This window comes from Lytechinus variegatus, chromosome 2, assembly GCF_018143015.1.
Source record: "Lytechinus variegatus isolate NC3 chromosome 2, Lvar_3.0, whole genome shotgun sequence".
NCBI classification, from domain to species: Eukaryota; Metazoa; Echinodermata; class Echinoidea; order Temnopleuroida; family Toxopneustidae; genus Lytechinus; species Lytechinus variegatus.
The window spans coordinates 51418763-51444489 of NC_054741.1; the positions used below are offsets into that span (position 1 = coordinate 51418763).

A 25727-nucleotide genomic window follows, 5' to 3' on the forward strand; every position below is an offset into this window, starting at 1 on the left:
TATACCTCGATGTTCGTTAATCCGAAAACGTAAAAGGGTTCGTTAATCCGAACATTTGTGGAATTATTCCAAAGGTTCGATAATCCGAAAACGAAATAAGGTTCGATGTTCCGAAGGTTCGTTAATCCTAAGACGAAATAAGGTTTGTTGTTCCGAAGGTTCGTTAATCCGGAAACGAAATAAGGTTTGTTGTTCCGAAGGTTCGTTAGTCAGAAAACGAAATAGGTTCGTTAATCATTTCGTTTTTGGACTAATGAACCTTTGGAATTACGAACCTCATTTCGTTTTCAGATTAACGAACCTTCAGAATTACAAACCTCACTTCGTTTTCGGACTAACGAACCTTCGGAATTACGAACCTTTGGAGTATGAACCTTCGGAATAATGAACCTTTGGAATATCCGAACCTTCGGAATAACAAAGCTTCGGAATTACGAATGTATGCGGAAATTTGTTATGTTGTTTTAATTTTTCTCCTCATTTCGTTATGAGATTTTTGTTTGAAATTTTCAGCGTTATGCTTGCCGAGTTTTATCTGCCCACTCAAATCATTTTTTTTTTTCTGGAGTGGAATTTACATTGAAGTATACTTTCCCTAATGGCATCTTATATTCCCATTCTCCCTATGACCCATACCGCGTTCCCCCCCCCCCCAAGTGTCTCATCTTCCCTCTCGACTCTACTTTTCGTCTCATAAAAAATACCTCATGATAAAATGCCAACCTTTCTCCTCTCTTGCTGTCTGTCTCTGCCCCTTCCTTTCTTCCCCTCTCTCTCTGTCCTCACTTTTATCTCTACCCCTCTTTCTCTATTACCCCCTTCTTTTTGCCCCTCCTTTGTCTTCCCTACCCCCTCTCTGTGTCTCGTTCTGTCTGTATGTCTGCCCCTCTCTCTCTCTCTGAGTGCCATGTTGCTTGACTTTGGAGGAAGTTCTGTTAAACGCATCTCAACATATAATCTCCCAAATCTTCATTGTTCACCCTCTCTTTTTAATAAACACTGAAAACAAAAAAGTAAGTAGCATCTTGATGTATAATCTATATTGAGGCTTGTTTAATGCTCTCAATATTCAATTCCTTCTTGGAAGAAACCACAAACAAATCCAGAATATTCTTTTATATAAACATTAAAATCTGCAATTCATCCACACTACATAATACATCAGCTTTTTAAACTCTGGTCCGTAAAAGCTGAATACACAGGTTATCAGTAAATGTCCAAGAACTTGCTTTGGATCATGATCAAGAGATTGACAACTCTAAACTGCAGTCTTACTAAAGTATTTTTTAGGAAAAATTGAACACTTGTCGATCAGGATTGCAGCATTTCAATCATATGTTGTAGAGTACTTGGAATAAATCAGCTCCGTATTCATGATCTTCTTAACATAACTTGAAAAATAAACAAACAAAAAAAAGCACACAAAAAAATGTTCCTGCCAGAAATGGCCTGTGTGGTTCAGCATTGTGTGAATGTATCAAGGAAAATTTTACTATCAATGTTTCATTCACTATATAACTGTATTTCCTTTTCATCATAAATATGCATAAGGCTTGTACTGTGTAAAAGTCATGCAATATTTACTGGAATACTAGTAACTCAAAACATACATTCCAATTAAGTTTTGAAGTGTTAAAAATATGAGTGGATTTATGAGGGCAATTCTGACCCATTTATGTTATCAAACCATCCTTCATAAAATGAGAAACAAATGATATCAAATTTAAGCTGCTTCCTGCTCTATTAAGTAACAACCAAACATATTTTTTTTCTACCAATGTGCATGTAGTGATATGTTGCCAGTTGTCTCCCATATTATCCATTGGGAGGCCATTTGGTCAATTAAAAAACAACTAATATCAACTCACAACTTCAATACAGGATTTAACCCACTCTATTTCATTTTGCTGTTAATACATACTTTAGATTCCAAATCAGAATGTATATTCTCATCTATCACTACATAAGTTCATCTCAATGTCGAGGCGCATCCCCAACAAAGAGTAGCATCCAATGCTTAGTTCAATATAGCACCTGCTTCATGGAGATCATGCATTTATACAACAGCTGAAATATATTCTGGTCAACTTTGATTACAGGAAGCAAGTCACAAATGCTATATCCTGTTAAGAGCAAAATGTGTCTGTCATTTACACAGACACCAGTGCATTGGCATGATGGTCAACCGGCCATATCTCATAGCAACATCAGGGATTCTATTAAATTATGCCTTGAAGAAGAAAATCATTTTGTAAAAATGCAAACACATTTAGAAGTAAATTTTGGGTGATATCAGTTGCTTCCTGTACTCAAATTAAGACAGTACAAGTCTTCATTAGGATGGGAGAGCAGAGAATACTGAAGAAGTTGACCTTGATAAATAAAATGTCATGATTATTGTCATATTCTCATCAATTACATTATTTTCAATTACTTACGGTAATAATCACAAATGTCAATATGTCTAAATGCCCAATCATATTGTGCTTGTGCATTTATATTTCATTACAAAATACCTCATTTACTCTTTTACATGTTTTAAACATGGCTTTCACATTCTCACATTGAATTAATAGAAAGTGAAAAAAATAATCCTGTGGACGTCAGAAATATAATCTTTCCCTACTATAATAAAAGTATAATCACATTTATGGGACGATATAAAAAAATATCTATCTTCCCTTCAGTAAATGTTAGATTTAAATCTTAAAACATTTATTACAAAAGATATGTATTTTTGGGGACATTCCTTAAAGGAACAGAGTGTATTTCATCTGTAAAAATTTTCACTATTCATAACATCACACAAACAATAAATGTGATCACGTATAGCTGTTGCAAACACCCCAGAGCAATTTCGAAGGAAAATGAAAGTGGTCGATGTGATTTCTAACTCTTCATACTTTTGCCAAATCCTGTATCAGAATATGAGACATAATTTGCATGATTGTCAAAAAATTGCCAAATACTTGTAATGTATTTCTTCAAAACTGGGTCAAAATCAGTTAACCAGTTATGAGCGATCCCATGGAAGCCTAAACTGTGTAGAAGTTCAAGGAATGCACAAGACCTTTATCTATATCTATCATGAAATACATTTGGCACGTCGAGTACATCAAAATTGTCCAAGTAAAAGATATTTCAATGATCACAGCAGAGTCGACCGTGTCAAGTTGGACAGCATATGCAACAACTATACATGGACTTATCAATATGGCTGGCATTCATATAAGACTTTACTATGCTGCGGGCCCTGTTTCATAAAACTTGTTAAATCAACAAATTTGCAATAACAGTTAAAAGCTACTGAAATCATTCAATATGATTGGCTGAGAGTAAACTTGCTATAGAAATGTGCATTTGCTATTATAACAGGTACTTATGAAAAGCGACCCCGATCTATGAGTGATAATTTGGCTTAGGCACCTTGGCTACATTCAGTGGCCCATCTTCCGGCAGGAAACCCGCAATAAATGCACTATGTGCCTTTGTTCACAGCATCCTTTCTGCATTCGCATGTACTTTGACTGTGAGATATGTCAGGATTGGTACCAAAAGACGTTTGCAGGTTACCCGCGGGAGAGACGCAGTTCTGAATATTGTCAAGGTGACATACAAAGGTCTTATTATGAGTCAAATGAACGTTGATGATTACTTGGTGACGGCGTGCATTGCATGCGCGAGGTAGGCATTGTTCTTGGACGATACGCCTGCCACCGAGATTCGGCCATCCTTCGTCAGATAGATCGAAAATTCCTTTGTCATTCTTTCAACCTGTGAGCATAAATCAAAACCAGAGTTTGATTTTTTTAAAATAAAAAATGAACAATTGAGAAGCAAATAGCTAATGCTTTGAGTTAGGTGATTATTTGACTTATGGAAGATTGACTTATTCAGAGTGTAATGTGTGAATGAGAAATGGAGGGAGGATGAAGAAATAAGCATATTTTGACAAAACCCACTCAGCATCAAGATTCTTGCATGCTAATGTATGCTATGATAAGCCATTCTATTACCACAGCTTACTTATCTCATGTCATTCTCTAGTAGAAATATTTTCAACTAGACAGCCTCAAGTGAATGGGGCATTGGAGTGAAAAAAGGTAACAATCTAGTATTTTTGCTCTGATAAGTCATTCTTTTCTACAGCTCACTTATCTTATATCATTACCTAGTTTGAGTTATTTCATGTGGATTTATCTTGAATGACTGGGAAATTAAAGTAATAAAGACAAAAATCTGTTATTTTGGAAGTGCAATAAATAAAAAAAAATAAGTGGAGGTATAATTGCTTTCTAGTGTTTTACAGAATATGAGAGCATAGAATATGCAGTTGTGAGTGTAGTCTTTCTAGTAAGCACGAGCGATAAACTGTAGATATGGGGAGTTGCAAGAAACTTGCAATCATTTGCAAGTCTATTTTCAGTTCCTAAATCATTCATATGTCTTACAATTACTTGTATATTTGCGATTGATTGCTGGTGGGCGGTTCATAAAGCTGTTCGTAAGTTAAGAGTGACTTTATGAATGACTGGTTAGCCTTTCTTATGTGCTAATTAGTCACCAATGTACATCATTTACCACAAGAAAGGATCACCAGTCGTTCTTAAAGTCACTCTTAACTTACGAACAGCTTTATGAAACAGCCCCCTGTTCTACTTCTTGCAAAATACAGTATAAACTGGGCCTCGCTTACAAAGAGTTATGATTGATCCAATCAATCGTAACTCACATCTAGAAAAAATTCGAAACAAACATACATTTCATATGCTGACTTTGCTGGCTTTCCATAGTTGTGATTGATCAGATCAATATTAACTCTTTGAAAGATGAGCCCATGATTTTCTATAGTTAAAATAGATCTATTAATTGAAAAAATTGCAACAGAATATTCTGTTGCAATATCCCCTTAGTGTGTGAATGACTCAACACTGACCTGATCTGGTTTGAGACCAGTAAAACAGAACATGCCAATCTGGTCTGTGATGTGTTGCCAATTTTTCGTTGATCCTTCCTTCTTTAAATTGGCAACAAGTTGCTCCCTCATTGAGATGATTCGTCCAGACATCAGGCGCAGCTCACCCAACCTGAAAACCAGAAGAACAGTTTGAATGTGTCAGTATATTACCCGAAGCAATAGAATATGAATTTCTTCTTCTTACTAAACTAAAACAAGTAAAAAATGCATTCAGCTAAATCCAGACCTCTCAGAAAACATTTTTAATACTTATTGAGTTAGTTTATCTAAATGTGAAGTATAACTCTTCATTTCAAATTCCGCTAAATAAGATAAAAGAATGATTGAATACCCGATTTGGATCGCCATACTTCAAATTTTTATTTATTGAAAGCCTTATGAGCATAATTTTAAAAACACTGTTCCTTGCACATTAATACTGTTTGTCAATTAAAATTCAAAAGTTAACCTTTTTTGCCCCAAGTTTTGTTATTGCTGAAAGACTGAGCAGGAAATTGAAAAAAGTCTATTTAATGCAAAACATAGTTTTATTAATAACCCTGTTTATCAATGAAAAAAGCCCCCCCTCCTCAAAAAATCTTTGCACATATGACTTATCTTATTTGCAGTCTAAAGAGCCAACTATATGAAAAGCCCTGCATTTCTATACTCACCACAAATCATATAGATCTGGTGTATTGAGGATAGTTGATGCAATCCTAGCACCGTTGAGAGGTGGATTGGAATACATTGGTCTGATCAAGATCTTGATTTGGGATTCTACTCTCTTGGCTTCCTCAGCCGATGAGCAGAGTACGGTAAAGCCTCCAACACGCTCACCTATTAACATAACAAAAAATACACAATTCATTCTCTATTGGCAAAGCCTCCAACTCTCTCACCTGACAAAACAAATATAACAGTTAATCGTCTTTTGTATTATTTCTTGGGCCGAGTCATGACAGAAATTGTTCCTTTCTGGATTCAGACTTTGTCGTACCTTCTGGAAACCGGTATTCCAATAGAAGGATGTCGGAAATTTGGGCAGAATAAAAACCAATACAAAATGCCATGGATCTTCATGCTCTGTGGGACTGAAATTGTTACTTTATATTATTATCAATATTGAACAAAGCTGATTTTCAAATGATAATCAATGAAATCAGAAGCTGGTTAGCAAGTTTCACTTTTTTTGTGTGTGAATGTGTGTTCCAAATTGCCAATGTTTATGATGTCTCAGTCCATCATTTAATGTATGCTTCAAATGTGACAAGCCACCCCAAAACCAACAATATGTCACCCAAAATGAATTTTGAGATTTTCATTAAGCTTTAAAATTATATGTAACTTGTCAAAACTGATCAACAATAACCCTCGCAAGTACTCAATTGAATGTAGAAGAAATTCTGTGAGCTTCAAAAACAAAGAAAACAAGGTTCTTCGAGTTGAGGTTAACTCAGGCATGGGACGTGCACACTAAGCAAGCAATTTCAGTGAAACTTTCAAGCAGTCCGCAAAAATGGTGTCGAAGAAACTCTTCTCTCGTGTATTTTATGCAACTTTACAACTTCAAATTTTGAAAAGCTAATTTCTTCACTTTTGCAGTTTGAAGACAATGATGAAAATACTAATGACTTTTATAGAGAAGATCCCAAGCCGACTTATTGTTGGTTTTGGAGTGGCTGGTCACAAATCAACTAGACTTACCATAGAGACCCATGTTCTTGGCAAATGATTGTGACAGGACCAGGGAGTGACCTTCGTCCATGAAGTACCGTACTGGCCAAGCATCTGTGTCAAGGCTACCTGAAGCAAAACCTTGATAGGCCATGTCAAAGAACGGAAAGAGTTTCCTATCCTGTCAGAGAAAAACAACCCAAATAGATATTAGAGAAATCTCATCAGTTTCACGAGTCTAATATAAACCCTCAAGAAATAAAAGCTTTTATAACTGTTGATTAACAGAAATCATAAACTATCCAAAGACGCTCATGGCACTAGATCAGCAAAAATTCTCTTGTATGTAAATCAACAGCTACAAATATTTTTTAAAAATCTGCAAACTAATCTTAAATCTTTAAAATTAAACTGTACACATTTCCAAGCGTCTTGGTTGATGAATAGGACTATGTGTTAGAAGATATTTAAATGTAACTGATGTGCAATCATCATAGAAGTGGAGTCAAATTGTTTAATTTGTCAAGTTATTCATTTCAAGACCTTCACATAATCAATGGTGTTTGAAGCTCAATCCTCTACATGGCATTTGAATAAAATAATTGTGGAGTTTTGTGACCCAGTGGACCAGTTTCTTAATTTTGAAACAGAGGCACATTTTTCTAGTAATAATCTGATAATTCTGGCAATAATGAATATTCATATAAAAAGATAACTAAAATATTTGTTATAAGAACATACCTTAACAATCTGGGATAGCTCCTTCCATTGTTCTTGCTGAAAAATAAAATGAAAAGCTAAATTCAAATTGGATATTTACTACAATTCAATGTAGTACAACTCAAGCAAACATATATTTTTTTTATCGGGGGATGTTACAATTACAGTCATTTACATTTATAGATTACTATCAGATACAGTTAAAATCAGAAATTATAAACTCAACCATTCGAAGGAAACAAAATTGTGACTGTATTTCACATTTAAGAATCTGATATAAGAAGCATACAAGTGACACAAAAGCTAATATTTTGTGACTTAAATCTCATTGTATAATTTCCAATTCATAAAACTTAATGAAATTCAGAAATGTGCACAACGACAACACCACCACCAACAAAAACGATCATCTTCGGGACATCTTCTTACATGTTTGTTTCAGAAGTCATGCTGTTTATTTGTCACTGGAACATTGTTCACATCATCTTTAAGCAGAGATTATACAGTATAAACTTACCCTAGGATCAACACCGGTAGGATTATGTGCACAGGCATGGAACAGGATGATGGAGTTCTCAGGGATTTTCTAACAAAGAAAGAACACATTCATCACCATTTATTGAAGCCTGTTTGAAAGGGGTTGGTGGTTATTACACCTCCACAGGGGTCTATAAAAAAAACCAACATTCTAACCTTTTCATATTCATAACTAATACCCCTTTCATAAACCCCATTAAAATGAATTAGGCGGCTAATAGCAGCATAATTTGGTCGTAAAATTGGAGGAGGACAAGAGTTATCCGCATTACTCTGATGCTGCTATTATCCGCATAATAGCAGCATCGGGACAAGATTTTTAGTTTATGAACGCATTTCCAAATTATGCGGATAATTGCCATGGTGCGGTCACAAGGTCACCCTTTTCCAACACAACCGCATCGGAGGGGGCGTGTCCAGTTGTCATGGCGATTATCCCCCTTTTTCAGGACGGGCGCTCGTAAAAATAATGCGGCTTATTTTCGGAGTTTATGAACGCAATTTTTATTGAATTATCCGCATTACTCTTAGGCGGCTAATTGGAGGATAGGTTTATGAAAAGGGTATTAGACTAATCAATCACTTGACATCATCAACCCAAGTGTATCATTCATTGCCTACTGCATTTTGGTTTACCCCTATTACACCCTCTAGAAAGATCTGCTGCAATCTTCAATCTTCATTGCATGAAAAATGTATTTTCATTTTCTCTTCTGTCCTCTATTGATTGATCTTCATCAATTATGTTTGCTTTGATGAGAATTTTCATGGAACACAGAGATATTCTGATTGGGTCAAGTAATAAACATCATACTTAAATACGAGATGAATTATCATATTCTACTAATGTAATCATCATGGTATTTAGGAATAGCATCTAAAATCTGTATTACAATGTAGGTACATATCGTTTTTTTTTTCAATATGATATCCAACATCCATCACTTGGGGGGGAGGTGTTGCAAGAAAATATTTGCGATCAATCGCAAACATTCTGTTGCATTTTTGCAACTGATAGATCAATATTCGCTGTAGCAAATCAGATTAAACTTCTTGTTTCAAGGAGCAGATTAGCAATCCGTCACTAATTTGCAATTAACTTCAAGACATATAATTGATTTAGGGACCAAAAAGACTTACAATTAATCGCAATTTTCTTGCAACACCCCATTGTTGTTACTTACTGATATATCCTCCATGGCCCCAGCAGCGTCAAAACCACACGTTGCCTTATCATAATACCGGTAACTTGCTACATCTAGACCAGCGTGTCTGTTCATTCAGAGATAAGAGCATTACTTACATGATGGACGTTCTAACATTTGCCATATTGGGATTATACATTTTCATGATTGCAATCATTAAAGACATGGCATAAACTGAAAACAATGACACATATACACAAAAGTGGAATATTGACCGAACAAAACTTGAATTTCAAATGTATTATTAGTTTGCTACATCTTTAAAGTATAAAAAAAAGAAAAAAAGAAGAGCTATGGTGAGATACCTTCCATCACTTCCACTGTCAAACACAGATATTGCACTTAATGGAGAGGTAACTTTCGTAATTATTTTCAAATAAGAAATAATTTTTGCCTCCGGGTGTTTGACATAAAGTAATGAAAAGCTCTTTTGGTTGATCTTTTCACTACTGTGGCTATTCAGAGAAACAATTATTGGAACGCACTCTGCAATATTTTGAAAAATGTTAATAGCTACCAAAAAAGATCAATATATTTACACTTATCATACCCAGCCTTCACAATAAGAGTGTTATCCAAGGTAGTTTTGATTTTTCAACCCTTAAAGGAGACTGAAACATTTGGATTAAGATAGCTTGTGTAAAAACAAAAAAATCAAAGAAACAGATCAACAAAAGTTTGAGAAAATCAGACAAATAATGAGAAAGTTATGAGCATTTGAATATTGCGATCACTAATGCTATGGAGATCCTCAAATTGGCATGCGACAAAGATTTATTATTTGTCTGATTTTTCTCAAATTTTCTTTGTTCTTATTCTTTGATTTTTCTGTTTAGACACAAGCCTACCTGTTTCAAAGGTTTCAGTCCCCTTTAAATCATACTCACTTGAAGATAGGTGTGTGATTACCCCATGATGGAGATGGCAGATACACAACTTGGTTACCGGGGAAAAACTTCCGCAGGAAATTTGCACCAACCCGGAGTGATCCCGTCCCAGAGATGGTCTGCACCGTCACATTCTGAAAATAAGAAAAGACATTATTATACAAATAATGCAGCGGAGTGCGTTAGTGGAAATGCAGAGCACGCAAGGTTTCTTTAGATAGGTGCTGCTGGCGGCGAGTGCCCATTGTGCACCATCTGAAGAAACCGAGCTTTCTCTGCATTTACTTTTACGCATCACAGAGCAAGTGCATTATTTGTTTTATAAAATAGCAACACAGAAACAGGTTCTTAAAAAGTTACAGTACAGTTTTGTTGGACTTCTCCCGGGACTTCTACCTCACTGGTTTGCTTAAGCGTGCAATGTCTATTTTCGTTGCGCACCTTTTGCTTAGCCGTGCAGTGCACCAAAAAAGTTGGATGTCGTGTGACGCGTATTGGCCAATCGCGATGCTTGAAATAATGCACCTATTATATAATACTGGATGTAAAGTAGAATGGGAAACATGTGTAAAACAAAGACAGGACTTACACATACTGGCCCGTATTCTGAAGTCAGGTTTAACTTAAACTCAGGTTTAAAGTTGTGGTTTAAGTATGGACAGCCAATTGTTAACATAATCACCAACAGCAGAGATATCATACTTGAGCTCATTCGGCTCTCAAATCATTCATAATTGTGTAGGAAGTATAAATAAATGATTGTATTCACCATCGATGAATCAGGAAAGAGCAGAGTAAACATATAGAAACATACAATTTAATAAAAATGTTGATACTTTTGGCTTCCCATACTTAAACCACAACTTTAAACCCGAGTTTAAGTTAAACCCGACTTCAGAATACGGGCCACTAGGCCTACATATCTTTACAAAGTAGAATACTCAGTAAAATGAGTTTTATTAGTTAAGCTAGCTGATTTTTTGTTAATATTGGAAAATATTGATGGCCTACTTTTCACAATATTATGAGGGGTGTGATATCTTGTGTAATAAAAAAAAAATCATTTCACTTTTCAGGACTTAAATTAATCAAAGGCCATCTAATGACATGAATGAGGATGCCCTGTATCTGTTTGCCTCTATCATTTGCCATTAACACTGATTGATTTTTTTTTATTTGGGGGGGGGGTTGGTTGGGTGAACTACAAACTGGTTTATACTCACTCTGCCTTCTGCCAACAACGGATTATCTTGACCAAAGGCAAGTTTGGCTGCTCCTTTAGCAAAGTCCGCTAAGCCAGTGATTGGCAGGTACTCCTTGTCTAGATTCATACCCCTCACTTTCTCTTCAGCCTAATAAACAAACAAGAAAAAAAAAGGAAGGATATGATGACCTAAAATTGCTTTGGCACAAATGAATTGACATAAACTATGTTTTTTTGGATGCATTTTGCAGTTGAATCCCAACAAAGATATATAAAAAAAAATCTTTTTTTTTTACATGTAATGGTATAAAACCACTACTGAAAAAGGAAGAATTTCATGATCAATTTTTACATCTTGAAAATTGCAACATCAGCATTTTTACATTGCAAGACAAGAATTTGAAGAGCATTAAAAAAATTATTAGAGATTACAATAAATATCCCCATAATTCATAAATTCTTATTTTCATAATGGATTCACTTAATCTTCAGCCTCCATCCAATGTACTGACACTAATACCCCTTTCATAAACTCATCCTCCAATTAGCCGCCTAAGAGTAATGCGGATAATTCAATAAAAATTGTGTTCACAAACTCCGAAAATAATCTTCACTATTTTTACGAGCGCCTGTCCTGAAAAAGGCGGATAATCGTCATGACAACTGCACACGCCTCCTCAAATGCGGTTGTGTTGGAAAAGGGTGACCATGTGACCGCACCATGGCAATTATCCGCATTATTTGGAAATGCGTTCATAAAGTCAAAATCTGGTTCGATGCCGCTATTATGCGGATAGTTGCAGCATCAAAATAATGCGGATAACTCTGGTCCTCCTCTGATTTTATGACCAGATTATGCTGCTATTAGATGCATAATTGGGTTTATGAAAGGGGTATAATAGTGATAATTTGTACATGTGCAGGATATAAATGGTTTTGATTTTGATCATTTGACAGTAAAACATTCAGGAGTCGGAATTCATCCAGTTTTAATTCGAAAACACCACATTGAAGCTCGAGTCTATCACCTCTTGAGGTGATTCCAGTCTGTCCTTACCTGTTTGACTGACTGTAGAATAAACGGTTTTCCTTCATCATCACGATATGCACCAACACCAAGATTGATTTTATTTGGATTGGTATCTCGCTTAAATGCCTCTGTGACTCCAAGGATTGGATCTGGTGGTCCCATTTCAACTCCATCCCACCAACTACATGCAGGAAAAGAAAAAAAAATTGATGACTCCTGATTTCTCTGAGTATTATTATATAGTTTTATATTATAGTATTATCCTCTTCCTCTTCTTATATATATATATATATATCATATATAATATTATGATCGTACCATATTTAGCGACCAATGCAAGTATTTTTTTAGAATCTGAATTGGCACTGCTCATGATATTGTTGCCCTCTACACGCGTATTTGTACTTGTAGCAAGGCTACGATAACAAAGACGGCAATATGGCGACAATAACAGACTGTGAGTAAACCCTTCTCAACTTTTAATATTTTCATGTATTTAAGCGGAATTTTGCTTTAAAATAAAATTTTTTTGCCAAAAGTTTAAAAACCAATATTGTAGCCTATTTACATAATAAGTTTGGGTTCAAAACCCTAAAGAAAACAAGTATTTCGCAGCAAGTTTATCGTGGAGCAATGGCATCCCGTCCCTGGCTCCGTGGAGAGTAAGCATACGTTAGCAGGGGCGTAACAGGGGTCGGTGGCCGGGGGGGCGGGAGCCAAAATTTATTTTCTTAGCCATTAAGGTATGAACAGGATTTTTTTTATGATTGTGCCCCAAGCATAAGGGCGAAGCTCAATGCATGATTAGTACTAAAGAGGATTAGCTGTTTGCATTGGGTCCTGAAAAAATCTCTCCAAATAAATAATGCGAGCGTGAGTGTAAGCTGAAATTTTTTGATATTCTGAGTAGATAAATGGACGTTCTAAGCACTTTTTGTAATCATGAACTGAATGGCTATCTAATAAAACAATTCCCAAGCTAAAAATGTTTCAATTATGAAATTATGTATATGTGTGGCGTCGCGCGATAACCAGACTATTGGTGAAGACAATAAATGCGCTAGGACGTCATTTAAATACGCGTGTCATCAAACTTTTGTCTGGCGCGCGTCGCGAGGAAAAACAAAACAAACAACCAGCGGGAAATAAAAAAAAAATGTCAGGCGCATTTTTATTTTTCTTAACTGGATATCGGTTTGATATATTTGGTGGCGGGTTCGGATATATGTTGATTGGATTCAATTCCCCTGGCTCAAATCCATGAAGGTAAGTTAAATTATGTTGCAGATCGAGTTGTTTTGTTAAATTCATTGATAATTGCGATGCGAGGAACATGGCAACTAAACAGGTGAATGCGAATTTTATGTTGCGTGTTTATGTGGATCGATCGAGAGAGCTTTTTAGGAACGATTTTAAACTTCAAATTACATGCGACTGCGGCAGTGATTCGTGGTATTTGTCCGGGCCTTTGACGGCCTTTTTATCATCTAACTTATGTCTGCCTAGGCTATCAACTAGATCTAGATCTGCACCTACTTAAATAGGCCTTCGCTACATACTTGTAACCATTTAAGTTAAATCTATCACATGCAACAGTTTTAAAAAAAAAATGTATTTAAAAAAAAAAATCAAAATTGGACAAGGAGTAAAAAAGCTATGATAATTTAAAGTAATTTAAAATATGGAATTATTTCGGTGAAACAGTTCTATGCATGTTTTTATGAATTTACTTGACAAACTGATGCAAATATGTCTCAGCTTGTTATTTTGTATTTCATTACATGAAATTATGTTTGTTCTATTGCCCCCCCTCCAAGATTAGATATTGATTAATGCAAAAAGGGTGACATATCATTCACACACGTATGACAAAATAAAATAAGTATGATTTCATGTTTTGACATAAGTAAAGTTAAAGTGGGAATGTGACATCATCTGCCCATCTAACAAATATTTATTAATACGTGCATATAACTGTTTTTATAATGCATGAAAAACCCTTTTAGATCTAGTTGTTATCAGATTTCGATGAAATTTGCAGCATTTGCTTACATTTGATGAGATCATTTTCAACTCGGAATACCCTTTTTAATCGGTTGATTATGGACATTATTCAAATCCCCTCTCCAAACAAATTGTTATTTGTCGGACTTCTGATTTCATCTTCTTTTTTTTGGGGGGGTGGGGTCCATTTGCTGATGAGGTTCACCAGATATCGAAATTATAAATAGAAAAAAAAGATTGTCATTATTTATAAGAAATTTATTCAAAAATAACAATATATTTTGGGGGGGCGGGAGGGGGGTATTTCTTATTTTTTTCTACCATCTGGTCGAGCTACATTACATGAGGTTCGCCAACTTTCTACACAAAATCAGAAAAGAAAACGAAAAGAAATATTTTTTGAAAAAAAAGTTATTATAATTTTAATTGTCTTTTTAAAGTTTTTTTTTCTTAAGTAGTGTTTTTTTAAATAAACCTTAACTCTGAAAATTTGTTAACTAATTGGTCTTGTCTTCTTTCGTTATGTTAAACATGTTAAAGGCACATCATGGATCTATAGAGCAACTGTATTAGTGTAATGAGGACAAGACATCTCAGAACCAACATACAGCTGACAGAAGTCCTTCAAGACTCTGATATGGGATTCACCAATACCACAGCTTCAGTTAGCTTTCCATACTTTATCCATATTCTATTTGGAAATAGTATGCCAGTTTTGACTTTATCATGTCAGTTGTAACCGATTTCTTTAATCGATTTCTCCACGAATTCAGTTATTTGTCGTTTTATAAGATATTGTTTTAAAATTGATTTTACCGGTATTAATACGTGAAATCTAGAATCATGGAAATATAAAAAATATAAAATGATAAAAACCATAAAAATGGAAAAAAAATATAGAATTTTGATAAAGGCTCATGTAGGGAAAGCTGTTTGCAAGTGATGTATGAAAATTAAACATTTAAATATGAACATCTCATGAATTTTGGAGGGATTTTTTTTACCCATGCAACAATAGTTTAATCTTAGTATTTTTGGTTGGAAAATATGACATCAGTGAGTACTTCCACCTTTATTAGAAATATAATACAAGTAACATTTACACAAAGTCAAAGAGTGAAAAATTAATGTATGTTAAATATCATGTTGTTGATAAATTTCCATGAATCATGAAGAAATGAGAATGTAATGTGACTGTTTTTATAACACATTAATATCAGTGAACTTTTCAATCGCATTCATCAAACATGCAGATTCGAGTCATCAGAACGTGGCATTTTTAAGACTGGAACATGAAGAAAGCAAACGATACAGAGGAAGAAAATTATCCCTTTTGGTGAACCCTGCTGACATACTCTCAGATACTCCCAGATATAAACCCCTCAAAAAAGTTTTGCAACTCAGTTTTGGGGGATGATATCTTTTTAGTTAATGAAGTATAAAAGATGAAACTGGTATCATTGGAAAGCTGAATTATCTCTCTTTACAATGACATGCCATTTGCTGTGATTATGTAATCATGGAATATGCAATCACCCTGAACATAGAGAAAAGTCAGAAGTGAAATGTTGCAAAATGCATTGATTTCTAACAAGAGTCTCATTTTTATAGAATTTCTACCATGCAGGTGACAGTGAATGCACTCGGCCCATCTTCGATACAATTGGAAATTCGCTATTGGAAACGACGCATTTTGCAACATTTCATTTTTTACATTGCTGCATATTTATCATGTCTGTGTATTTCATAACACTAGCATTACAAATGACACATGATCGTAAAGGAGAATAATCGTAAAGGAGAATAATCATTCTTTCCAATGATACCACTTTTACATATGATGATGGCACACTAAGAAATTTATTAGCACTCAAACTTGAGTTGCAGAACTTTTTTTGAGGGGTTTATATGCTATCAACTTGATTTTCCAAATAGAGGGAATATGATATGGAAAGATCTTAGATGAAGACAAGGCACCTCGGCCTCCCCGGTAGGGGATGATATGGAACAATGAATACATGTTTTTCTTTGGATGAACAAACTCTATTTTTTTCCGATAAAAAGCCTTAAACTTAATTTGTAACATTTGATGACCCATTAGAAGAATGTCATTGTTGAAATGTGGTTAGTTTGCCGCTGTATTAAGAAGTCTGTGATAATGTTAAAGACACACACTAAGGAGAGATTATCGTGTTTTATATCCTTTTAGTGCAAATTTGGACATTGGAGAGCGATGCACATCCCTGAGTTTTGCTAATACTGCTGCATAGAAGAGAGTAAATGTATAGTCTCTTCCATATCAAGAATTAAACTCTGATATTATTTTTTTTATTTAAGCATAAGATGATTTCAACGCATTTCATTACACACGTGTGTACAGAGTGTAACAGAGAAAAGAAGATTATTTGTGATTATTTGATAGTTATAATGCCTGTCGTTTGAATATGTGGAGCCAAGTTTTTATGCAGTTTTTTTTTTTCTTTTTAAACGAAGTGACAAAAAGAAAAAATTCTTCAGTGATCCAGATAATTTGACAGCAATGTGTGAAATATATTTCCATGACTACCCCATCCCTAAAAAGAAACCAAATGTGGCCCATGTTGATATGATCCCTTGCTCGTATGAAAACCACCATGAAAACAGTGAAACTTCTGCCTCCTGGTTCGCTCGTTCAACGAAAGGTAATATTTCATATAAGAGTTGCTGTCACACTGAATCTTTATGAAATGTAGCTCGCATCAGCTTTTCACTATTGTTTATTGCCACAGAAAAAACTTGGTTTTGCAAAATTGAATTTTGTTTGTGTTTATTTTTCAAAGATTAAGCATAATTTTTTTAGATTTTACTTTGCGAGAAAGTGAAGTATGGACAAACAGCAAGGTGGCGTCTTTTTTTTTTTGGGGGGGGGGCGGGTTATGGGCAGGGACGAATCTAGGATGGTGGTGGGCAGGGGCTTTGGCCCCACTTTTTTTCCCAGAACGCATGTATAAACATGTAAAAGAAAATACCATTTTGATTGTGATTTTTTTTGCATGGAAAGCCCCCTCCCATTTTCGAAAATGTTCTGCGGCGCCTGTGGGAGTGGGCACCCCCCAAAAAAATTGATAAGCTGCCCCCCCCCAAAAAAAAAAATCAGATAAATAATCCAACCCCATCTGCCCCTGGTCATTGGATCTGGTGACCTCCTCCCATGTCAAAACTACGCGCTATGAACTATATATAGTATGACAAATAGTCTCCATAAGGTTTTTTTTTCATGTAATGTGAGTGTGTGGGTGTGGGTTCTAGTGTGGGTGTGGTTGAATATGTAGAATAATTTGTTTTATTGTATTCGCCTAGCTGTGTATGTATGAAATTATGTCTGCACTACAAAAGATCACCTCGCCTATGCCAGGTATGTTGGGCGTTAGAAAAGAACAATTTTTTCCCTATCATGAAAAGATGAATAATAAGCCCGACTTCCATGACTACCCATACAGCCAGGCAGGGGGGGTACCCCTGATTCAATTGGCCATATCTCTAATTTAAATATGAATTAGACTCTAATATTTTGTATACACATTGTACATGTGTCCAGGTACCAGAAAACATAAAAAAACCAAAATCCAAAATTTCACCTATAATACCCATTTTCCCAGGATGGCTCACATATGTTAGCAAGATCTGTATCTCGCTAATAATGAAAATCTAATCGCATATTGACTTGAACAATGGATGTTTAAGCCCCATGCGAACAGATACTTTACTTATCTCAGTTGACAGTAACTGCGCTATTGAATTTGAATTTTATAGAATGACCTGAAAAATATATGTTAGTGAAAGAAAATTGTTGGGAGCCAACAGTGAAGGGATTAGAAACTTTTCAAAATTTAAAGAATGAAAAAGCTGTTTTGAAGCACTTTGCAGCTTTAGCAGGATGCATATGACAATTTTTTTCGGGGGGGGGGGCTCACTCCCCCATGAGCCTTCCCCCTTGGTGCTGCCACAGGTCCGAGGCGGAGCACCCGGAACCTCAAGATATTTTCAAATATTGTAGATGGCCACTTTTTTCTATCAAATCGAGGGTACATACACAACACATATTAACTTCAACGCAGTAGCGGATAATTAAGAGAAATATTTTTAGGCAGCACAACACAGCAAATGTGAAAAAATTTGTAACAGTCGCCAGCGAGCCAGAAAAATTTGGCCTATCAAAATGATTTTTAAATATAAATTCTAATTATTGTGATAGTTTTGAAAATTTAGCCAAGGTAAACATTAACAGGATTTTTACGGTAAAAATTAGCCAGCATTAAACTTTACTTAGGGTAGAATATAATATAGGGGGATATAACTAACCCCTGGCTAACTCTTGGACGAGGATTTTTTTTGTCCCGATTGTGACCATTATTGCATAAAATTAAGCAAGCTTATAATAGACTCCATCCACCTTTCTTCCCAATCTTTATATTTTTCAATCCTAAGCAAGCCCGGTGGTGTTCTTGTTCCTTTTCTTCTTATTCTGATTTTCCAATGTAGGCTTTGATTCTACTTTCATTTCCCATTTCTTTTTCCCTCTTTCTCAAATTTTCCCGCCATTCTAATCTTGCCTGTGCCATTGAGACATCTTTTGATTTCATATCCCTCTCTTGCTAATGATGCTAATGTAGTATTTCAGGATATTTTGTACTTCCTCACATGTTCTTCTTTCCTTCCTTTTTTCCATTTTCCCTAGGATTTGTTCTTTCTTTTTATTTTTCCCCCTTCCTCTTTCCTCCTTTCTCTTTCTTTCTTTTTCCCATCTTTTTTATTTTCCTGGTGAAATCCACCAGGGGGCAGCTTGCCCCCCCCCCGCCCGCCTGTTATGCCACTGTTGTTAGTAAATGATTTTCATTCTCTAGGAGCCTCCTGGCTAGACACAGCTGCAAAGGCAAGGTTCAGCTTAGCGACTACGCGACTCTGTCTATGCCACTTGTTCACTGCTACCACCCTGCCTGTGGGGAATCTAGAAGTAGACTATGGTATGCCAATGTTGTACAGAGCACACACTTTAAAAAATCATTAAAATATCACTTTTGTGACCAAAATTACTAATTTCCATACAGTTGCAATTTATTTTTCATTAGTAAGTTGGGAATAATTTTTTCATTCACCACAGCGCTCAAAAACTTGAATTTTGGGCATATATTTGTGTACGCCCTCTATTGGTGGAAAGTAATATGGCAAGAAAATTTTCATTTTTTGATCTCTATTTTTAATTAAGAAAAAAATGATTTAAAGAATCAAATTTAAATAAGAGCCAAGTTGTATGAATAATAGATGTAATGGAAACTGTCAGTGTAAAAAAATCAAGCATTTGCCCCAAAGAAAAAGAGAAAATAAGCCAAACATTGCCACCCTTATTTTGCCACACATGGAGATATAAGTGAGAACAAGGTTATGTTATAACCTTGTTCATTGAATGAGTGGTCTATGCCTAGTCTTGAGGACGCAATGATGATGATTTTTTTAAATATGTCATATTTCTTCATCATTGACGTCTTGACACTCTCTCCATAGTGCCTTCAGCGAAGGACCAAAACAAAGATGGATTCCCCCCAAAAATCCATCTTTTTAAACCGAACTCACTAGAATTTTGTTAATTTTATTAATTCTTACACCTTCCTACGCCTAATGCGTAGGAAGGTTTTAAATATTACTTTAAAAAATGTAAAAAAAATGAAGATTTCTTACCTAACTGATGCCGCGTAGACCCCTCGTTCCACATGTAAACAACGGAAAAACAATAGCGTCGACCCTTGAACCGCTTATGTATGACGTACTTCCGGAAAGCAATGCCGTCTTAACGAACAATTTAGAGATAAAAAATCTTATTTAACAAATATTAGAATTTATTTCGTGATCATAAATAAGTTATATATATTGATATGAATTATTTATGATCACGAAATAAATTCTAATATTTGTTAAATAAGATTTTTTATCTCTAAATTGTTCGTTAAGACGGCATTGCTTTCCGGAAGTACGTCATACATAAGCGGTTCAAGGGTCGACGCTATTGTTTTTCCGTTGTTTACATGTATAATAATTAATATCAATATATATAAATTATTTATGATCACGAAATAAATTCTAATATTTGTTAAATAAGATTTTTTATCTCTAAATTGTTCGTTGAGACGGCATTGCTTTCCGGAAGTACGTCATACATAAGCGGTTCAAGGGTCGACGCTATTGTATTTCCGTTGTTTACATGTGGAACGAGGGGTCTACGCGGCATCAGTTAGGTAAGAAATCTTCATTTTTTTACATTTTTAAATAGTAATATTTAAAACCTTCCTACGCATTAGGCGTAGGAAGGTGTAAGAATTAATAAAATTAAATGAATGCTATTCACTTCGGTTTAAAAGGATGGATTTTTTTTGGGAATCCATCTTTGTTTTGGTCGTTCGCTGAAGGCACTATGGAGAGAGTGTCAAGACGTCAATGATGAAGAAATAGATGACATATCTAAAAAAATCATCATCATTGCGTCCTCAAGACTAAGACTAGTCTATGCCATGCTAGCTGGCTCACCCGTAGACAGCTGGCAGCCGTCTGTTTCGAGGAGTTTTTTAACATTTTCTTTAAATTTCTCCTCGTACACAGACGGCTCGCTATCGTGCAGCCAGGCACCATTAATAAATAATAGGGACTTGCAATGCAAAATCCCTCAGTCGGGGCTCTTCAATTTTTGTCTTTAATGAATAAAAATTTTGAAAATAAACGCTACCAAAATGCAAATTCATATTCCCTCTTGGCATTAATTAAAAAACAGAGACAAATAAAGTTTTATAAAAAGGAACAAAAACAGTGCAAATTCACTTCCCCGTTTTATCCGATCTTAATAAACATATGGCCATCGAGTCCCCTGTACATATCGCGCTAGAACTTCGGTCTCTGTATTTGGTGAGTGAAGCCAACGGAGTTCAGTTGAACAACCAACATAACAGAGACCAAAACTTTTGGTCTAGCCCACCCGTAACCCTCAGTGAGAGCTCCCGCCCGTTCCCCGTCCATCGGCAGGCCGGTGAGCGGCGGCGGTTGCCCAGCTCAATCAAGTCATAATTTCTAAACGAAGACATGACGAAGCTGTCGACATTTTTTCAACACATTGTCCATTAAATCCTATCATTTATACTAAAAGTCTTACCTCGACTTTGCAGCTGCTGTGGATCCGAAAAATCTGACATTTTTGGAAACGCATGATTGCAGAAAAGAGGATTTAACCGCTGTCTTGAATGCCATTTTTGACGTCTGCAGCTCAAGATATGCACGCCGAAGTCACGTAGTTGTCTAGTCTTAAAATGGACATTGATATTGTTACCTTTCCAAATAATCAATATTTTCTCCCATAAATAATGATAACTTGCATTGAAATTTCATTAATGATATGATTTTACGCCATTTTAACATCAAAATGCTGATTGTTTCTTGCTTATTTGACTTTTTCTTCCAGTATTAAATACATCAATCCACTGACTAAATTTAAGTCAGCCTTGATGCTGACTACGGAAAATGTTCACGTTCATCACGCGTGCCAGCTGACCTGGGAGGCCTGCCGATGTCAGCGGGGGGAGGGGGATAGATGGGAAAAACAGGGCCGTGGGAAGGGGAGGGGGTTAGCAGGCGCGTCTAATATACAACTGGCGGGGGGGGGGGGGAGAAAAAAATGAAAAGAATCAATAATAAAACTAAAGAAAAAGAGGAGAAAAACCCGCGGGGAGAAAAGGAATTAAACAAAATAAGAGGATGAAAACAAAAGTAATTTAACTATAGGACTAGATTAGGCATATAGAGGAGGGGGAAAATTGGGGGAACAAATTGAGTCATAATACATAATATCGCTCGCATTTCTCGTTAGCATCGCCTTGAGTGAGATTATCTTTGCTGTGCAAGAAGATGGGGGCTTAAAAATTTCAAGTCACTTTCCACTGAAAATTTGTATTCACCTTCGAGTTTTTATAAAATCAGCGCGCGTGATAGATACGCATATTTTTTTGTTCATGATTAGTGCTGAATATAAAAGAAGTCTACTGCTCGGGTTGTTAAGACTTGATAAGTTTGTTTAACATTAACAACTTTGCCAATTCTCCTCAAGTTATTTTAGTCGCTTTTTTCTCCTTTTTTTTTCCACACCCTTTCCTTTTCTTTATCTCTTCCTTTAATTCACTTTCTTCTTATTTTCGTCTTCCCTCTCCTTTTGTTTCGGGTCCCTTTGTTTCTCTCTTTGTCAATTTGCTGAAAGAGACTCTACAGGTCCGTAGATTCGCCTATATTTTCCATTGTTTTTCCTTTCTAAAATATAGGCCTAAGCCAAGGGATATTTATGTACCTTTATTTCCAATTATTTTTATTTTCTTTTGAAAGTAACTGATATTTTTATACCCCTCTTCATTGCTAGTAATTTTTATTTTGTCCTTTCCCTTTTCATTTCTCTTCCCCTTTATACTTTCTTCTCTCTAAAAAAAAACCCATTTCATTCTGTTCTTTAATTCATCTCCCCTGAGGTATCATCCGGGAGTATTTATACTATTATTTTTCTCTCCCCCTCTCTCTCCTTCGGCTTGAACCTTAAAGGTCAATTCCACCCTAGGAAAACGATGACTTGAATAAATAGAGAAAAAATCAAACTAGCATAGTGCTGAAAATTTCATCAAAATCGGATGTAAAATAAGAAAGTTATGACATTTTAAAATTTCTTTTTTTTCAGTGACATGCACAATTGGGTGACTCAGTCGATGATGTCCACCACTCACTATTTTTCTATTGCTTTAATTATACAATATTTCATTTTTCATATAATAAAATACAAAAGAAATACCGGTAGTGAGTGGATGACGTCATAGTCTCCTCATTTGCATACCAGCCAGGATGTGCATATATGGGTGACTGTTTTGTGAAATTAAGCGAAACCTTAAAATGTCACATAACTTTCTTATTTTACATGTGATTTTGATGAATTTTTAAGTGTTATGCTTGTGGATTTTTTCTTTTTATGCAAATTAATTTTTTGTTGGGGTGGACTTGTCCTTTAAATCATGAAGCTATACGGAATGACTCCATGATCTGACAAGGCTGACATGAACTCATAATAGAGCGAGACCAAGGCACAAGTTTTCATCGGGTTTTACATGCAACTAACTGCCTTGTTAACCGATTTATGAAAGAATTACAATTACATTTTACGCAAATAATTCACAATTATGATCTGGTGAATATTCACTGTACACAAAGGAATCGATGGTTTATAAAACAAATTATTCACATGAGCATGATCTAGGACATATTCATGATATATGCGAGATTATGCTCACTGCATTTGATATCATAACTCAACATTCTGATATGAATATCAAATTTAATAAGCATTATAGGATATATCTTTCAACATATTTATTTAAATATATCAAGTATAAGTCTTTAAAGATATTCTGAAGAGTCTTTGAAGATATTTTGGTACTCGGATACCGATTATGGTAATTCAAGTTACAATATCTTTGAAACAGTAATCTCTGATTAAATTTCTTTTTTTTTGCAGGAGTTTCTGCATTTTATTCAGAAATCAATGATAGGTTAACATGTTCACATAATTGAATGAATACAAATTAAATGTGACAATTTAAAAGATACAATGTAAATAATACAAACAAGACTGGTAATTAAATCATACCTAAGCATGTGATATAGTTCGGTAAAATACAGGGGCCAGCTATTATAAGCACAGAGGTGCTTGAAGCAATAGCAGCCAGGAGAGGGGGCTACATGAAAACCATCATAAATTATATTTGATAAATTGATCGTCACAAAATATAAGATTTATATATATATATATATATACATATATACATATATATATAATATATATATATATATATATATATATATATATAATATATATATATATATATATATATATATATATATTGGTATATAAAAAAAATTGGTAAAAAGAAGTGCAAGTGTGTGCATGTGGGTGAGTGCAGGTGAATTAAATTAGGAATACTTAGAAATAATCATAATATGATTATATCTAAAAAAATAAGAATTTCACTCATATGATCTTCATTTCACCATATCTGTCAAAACATTTTTTCAGATTACAAATTTACACGTGTTGAATAATTGTATGGGGAAGGGGGGGGGGGTGCTGTGAAACAAGTACAGTGGAAATAACTTATCTCGGTATGTTACTAAGCCTAGGACTTTCTACATGTAAATGATTTAAAAACTAAAATCATATAATTTCATGTTATAATTATTTATGCGTTTATATTATGTGTGTATATTTTAAAGTACAGGTATTCCTTCATGCATGGCATAACTGCCACGGCCCCCGAAATATTGAAAGCTTAAATTTTTTACTGAAAGTTTTCACAAAATTCACCAAAAGTATATGCATGAAATTTTTCAATTTCAATGCAGAAGCTCCCTATGACAAGCTGGGTCGCTTCATTCCCTCGCTTTCGAGTTTATTCGAAAAAAGTTATGTGTAAGCATGTTCTGAATGATTATGTATTACTTACGTGCTGGTCTCGGGCTGATTGGACTCGGACCATAGGCGGCGGAAGCGGGGGGATGGGGGGGGACAGATCCCCCAAATTTTAGGTGGGGAGATGGCCCCCCTAAATTTTTAGTTGATAACCCTTTTTTTTCTTGTCCCCCCCTGAAAATTAGGTTGATGACCTTTTTTTTTGTTTTTTTTTTTGCTTGTCAATTTTTTTTTACATATGATCATCACAAAATTTCAGGTAGACCCCTCCTATTTTTGTTGGCTTCCGCTGCCAATGACTCGGACACATCACTGTCAAAATGAAGGTGCATTATTTTTTGTCAAGAGATGTTTGAAAAAAAGGGGATTTCACTACAGAATGAAGGTAATTTTGGTAACATTTCTGCGATTAAGAATACCTCCCAGATTTCCAGGGGTGCTGCCTAGCTATGGTAAATAATACAATCACCCCTGGGGAAAATCTTGGGGTGCTTCAACACGTACCCCCAGCACCCTCACTTTCCAGGGCCATGGGTCGACATTGTCAGCTCGTGTTTCATGCTCGCATCATATTGCAGAGATATCTTTCCCACGAGCCCATGTAAACAGTCCTATAAAAAGGTTTCTTTTTAGGTGAGCAGCCTTAATTGTAGGCCTAGGTCTATACAATAAAAATGCTTCTCGCTCTTATATACCGATTACTTAAACAATTAGATCTTGAAAAAAAAGAGTAGGCTTGAGCTTGGTGCTCGCAGCAGTGGTGTAAGGCTACTATAATTTCCTCCATTTTATCCCTTTTTTGTGCGTTCACAAACATTTTTGAAAATAAGGTTCAAAATCACAATATAGTCAACTTAAATGGAGCTGATATAGGTACTAGAGACAAGAGAGACGGTTCCTTTTCATTTTAATTTATGAAACACCGAAAGCTTCGCGCTTCACGCGGGAGGGGAAAAATTACCCCTCGATCCCTGCACCCACCCCCTAGGGAGC

The 25727-nt window shown here is 35.3% G+C and overlaps 1 protein-coding gene across 1 annotated transcript; it reads right to left on the minus strand.

Annotated features, from left to right (window-relative positions):
* Positions 1 to 1035: 1035 nt before the first annotated feature.
* LOC121408316 (aspartate aminotransferase, mitochondrial-like) lies at positions 1036 to 21552 on the minus strand. The gene is made up of 11 exons (XM_041599738.1): positions 21396 to 21552; positions 12245 to 12398; positions 11207 to 11335; positions 9984 to 10117; positions 9076 to 9163; positions 7872 to 7940; positions 7376 to 7411; positions 6665 to 6815; positions 5632 to 5797; positions 4937 to 5087; positions 1036 to 3774 (listed from the first exon to the last, which is right to left on the minus strand). Exons 1-11 carry the CDS (start codon positions 21488 to 21490, stop codon positions 3652 to 3654), a joined length of 1296 nt encoding a protein of 431 aa, XP_041455672.1. The 5' UTR covers positions 21491 to 21552; the 3' UTR covers positions 1036 to 3651.
* Between the last annotated feature and the right edge of the window lie 4175 nt (positions 21553 to 25727).

Excerpts from the sequence above, each read along its gene's own strand:
- LOC121408316 (XM_041599738.1), bottom strand. The coding sequence starts at position 21,490 with ATGGCATTCAAGACAGCGGTTAAATCCTCTTTTCTGCAATCATGCGTT. Across the intron at positions 12,399-21,395 it reads ACAGCAGCTGCAAAGTCGAG|TTGGTGGGATGGAGTTGAAA; the intron begins GTAAGACTTTTA and ends TCCTGCATGTAG. Across the intron at positions 11,336-12,244 it reads TTCTACAGTCAGTCAAACAG|GCTGAAGAGAAAGTGAGGGG; the intron begins GTAAGGACAGAC and ends TTTGTTTATTAG.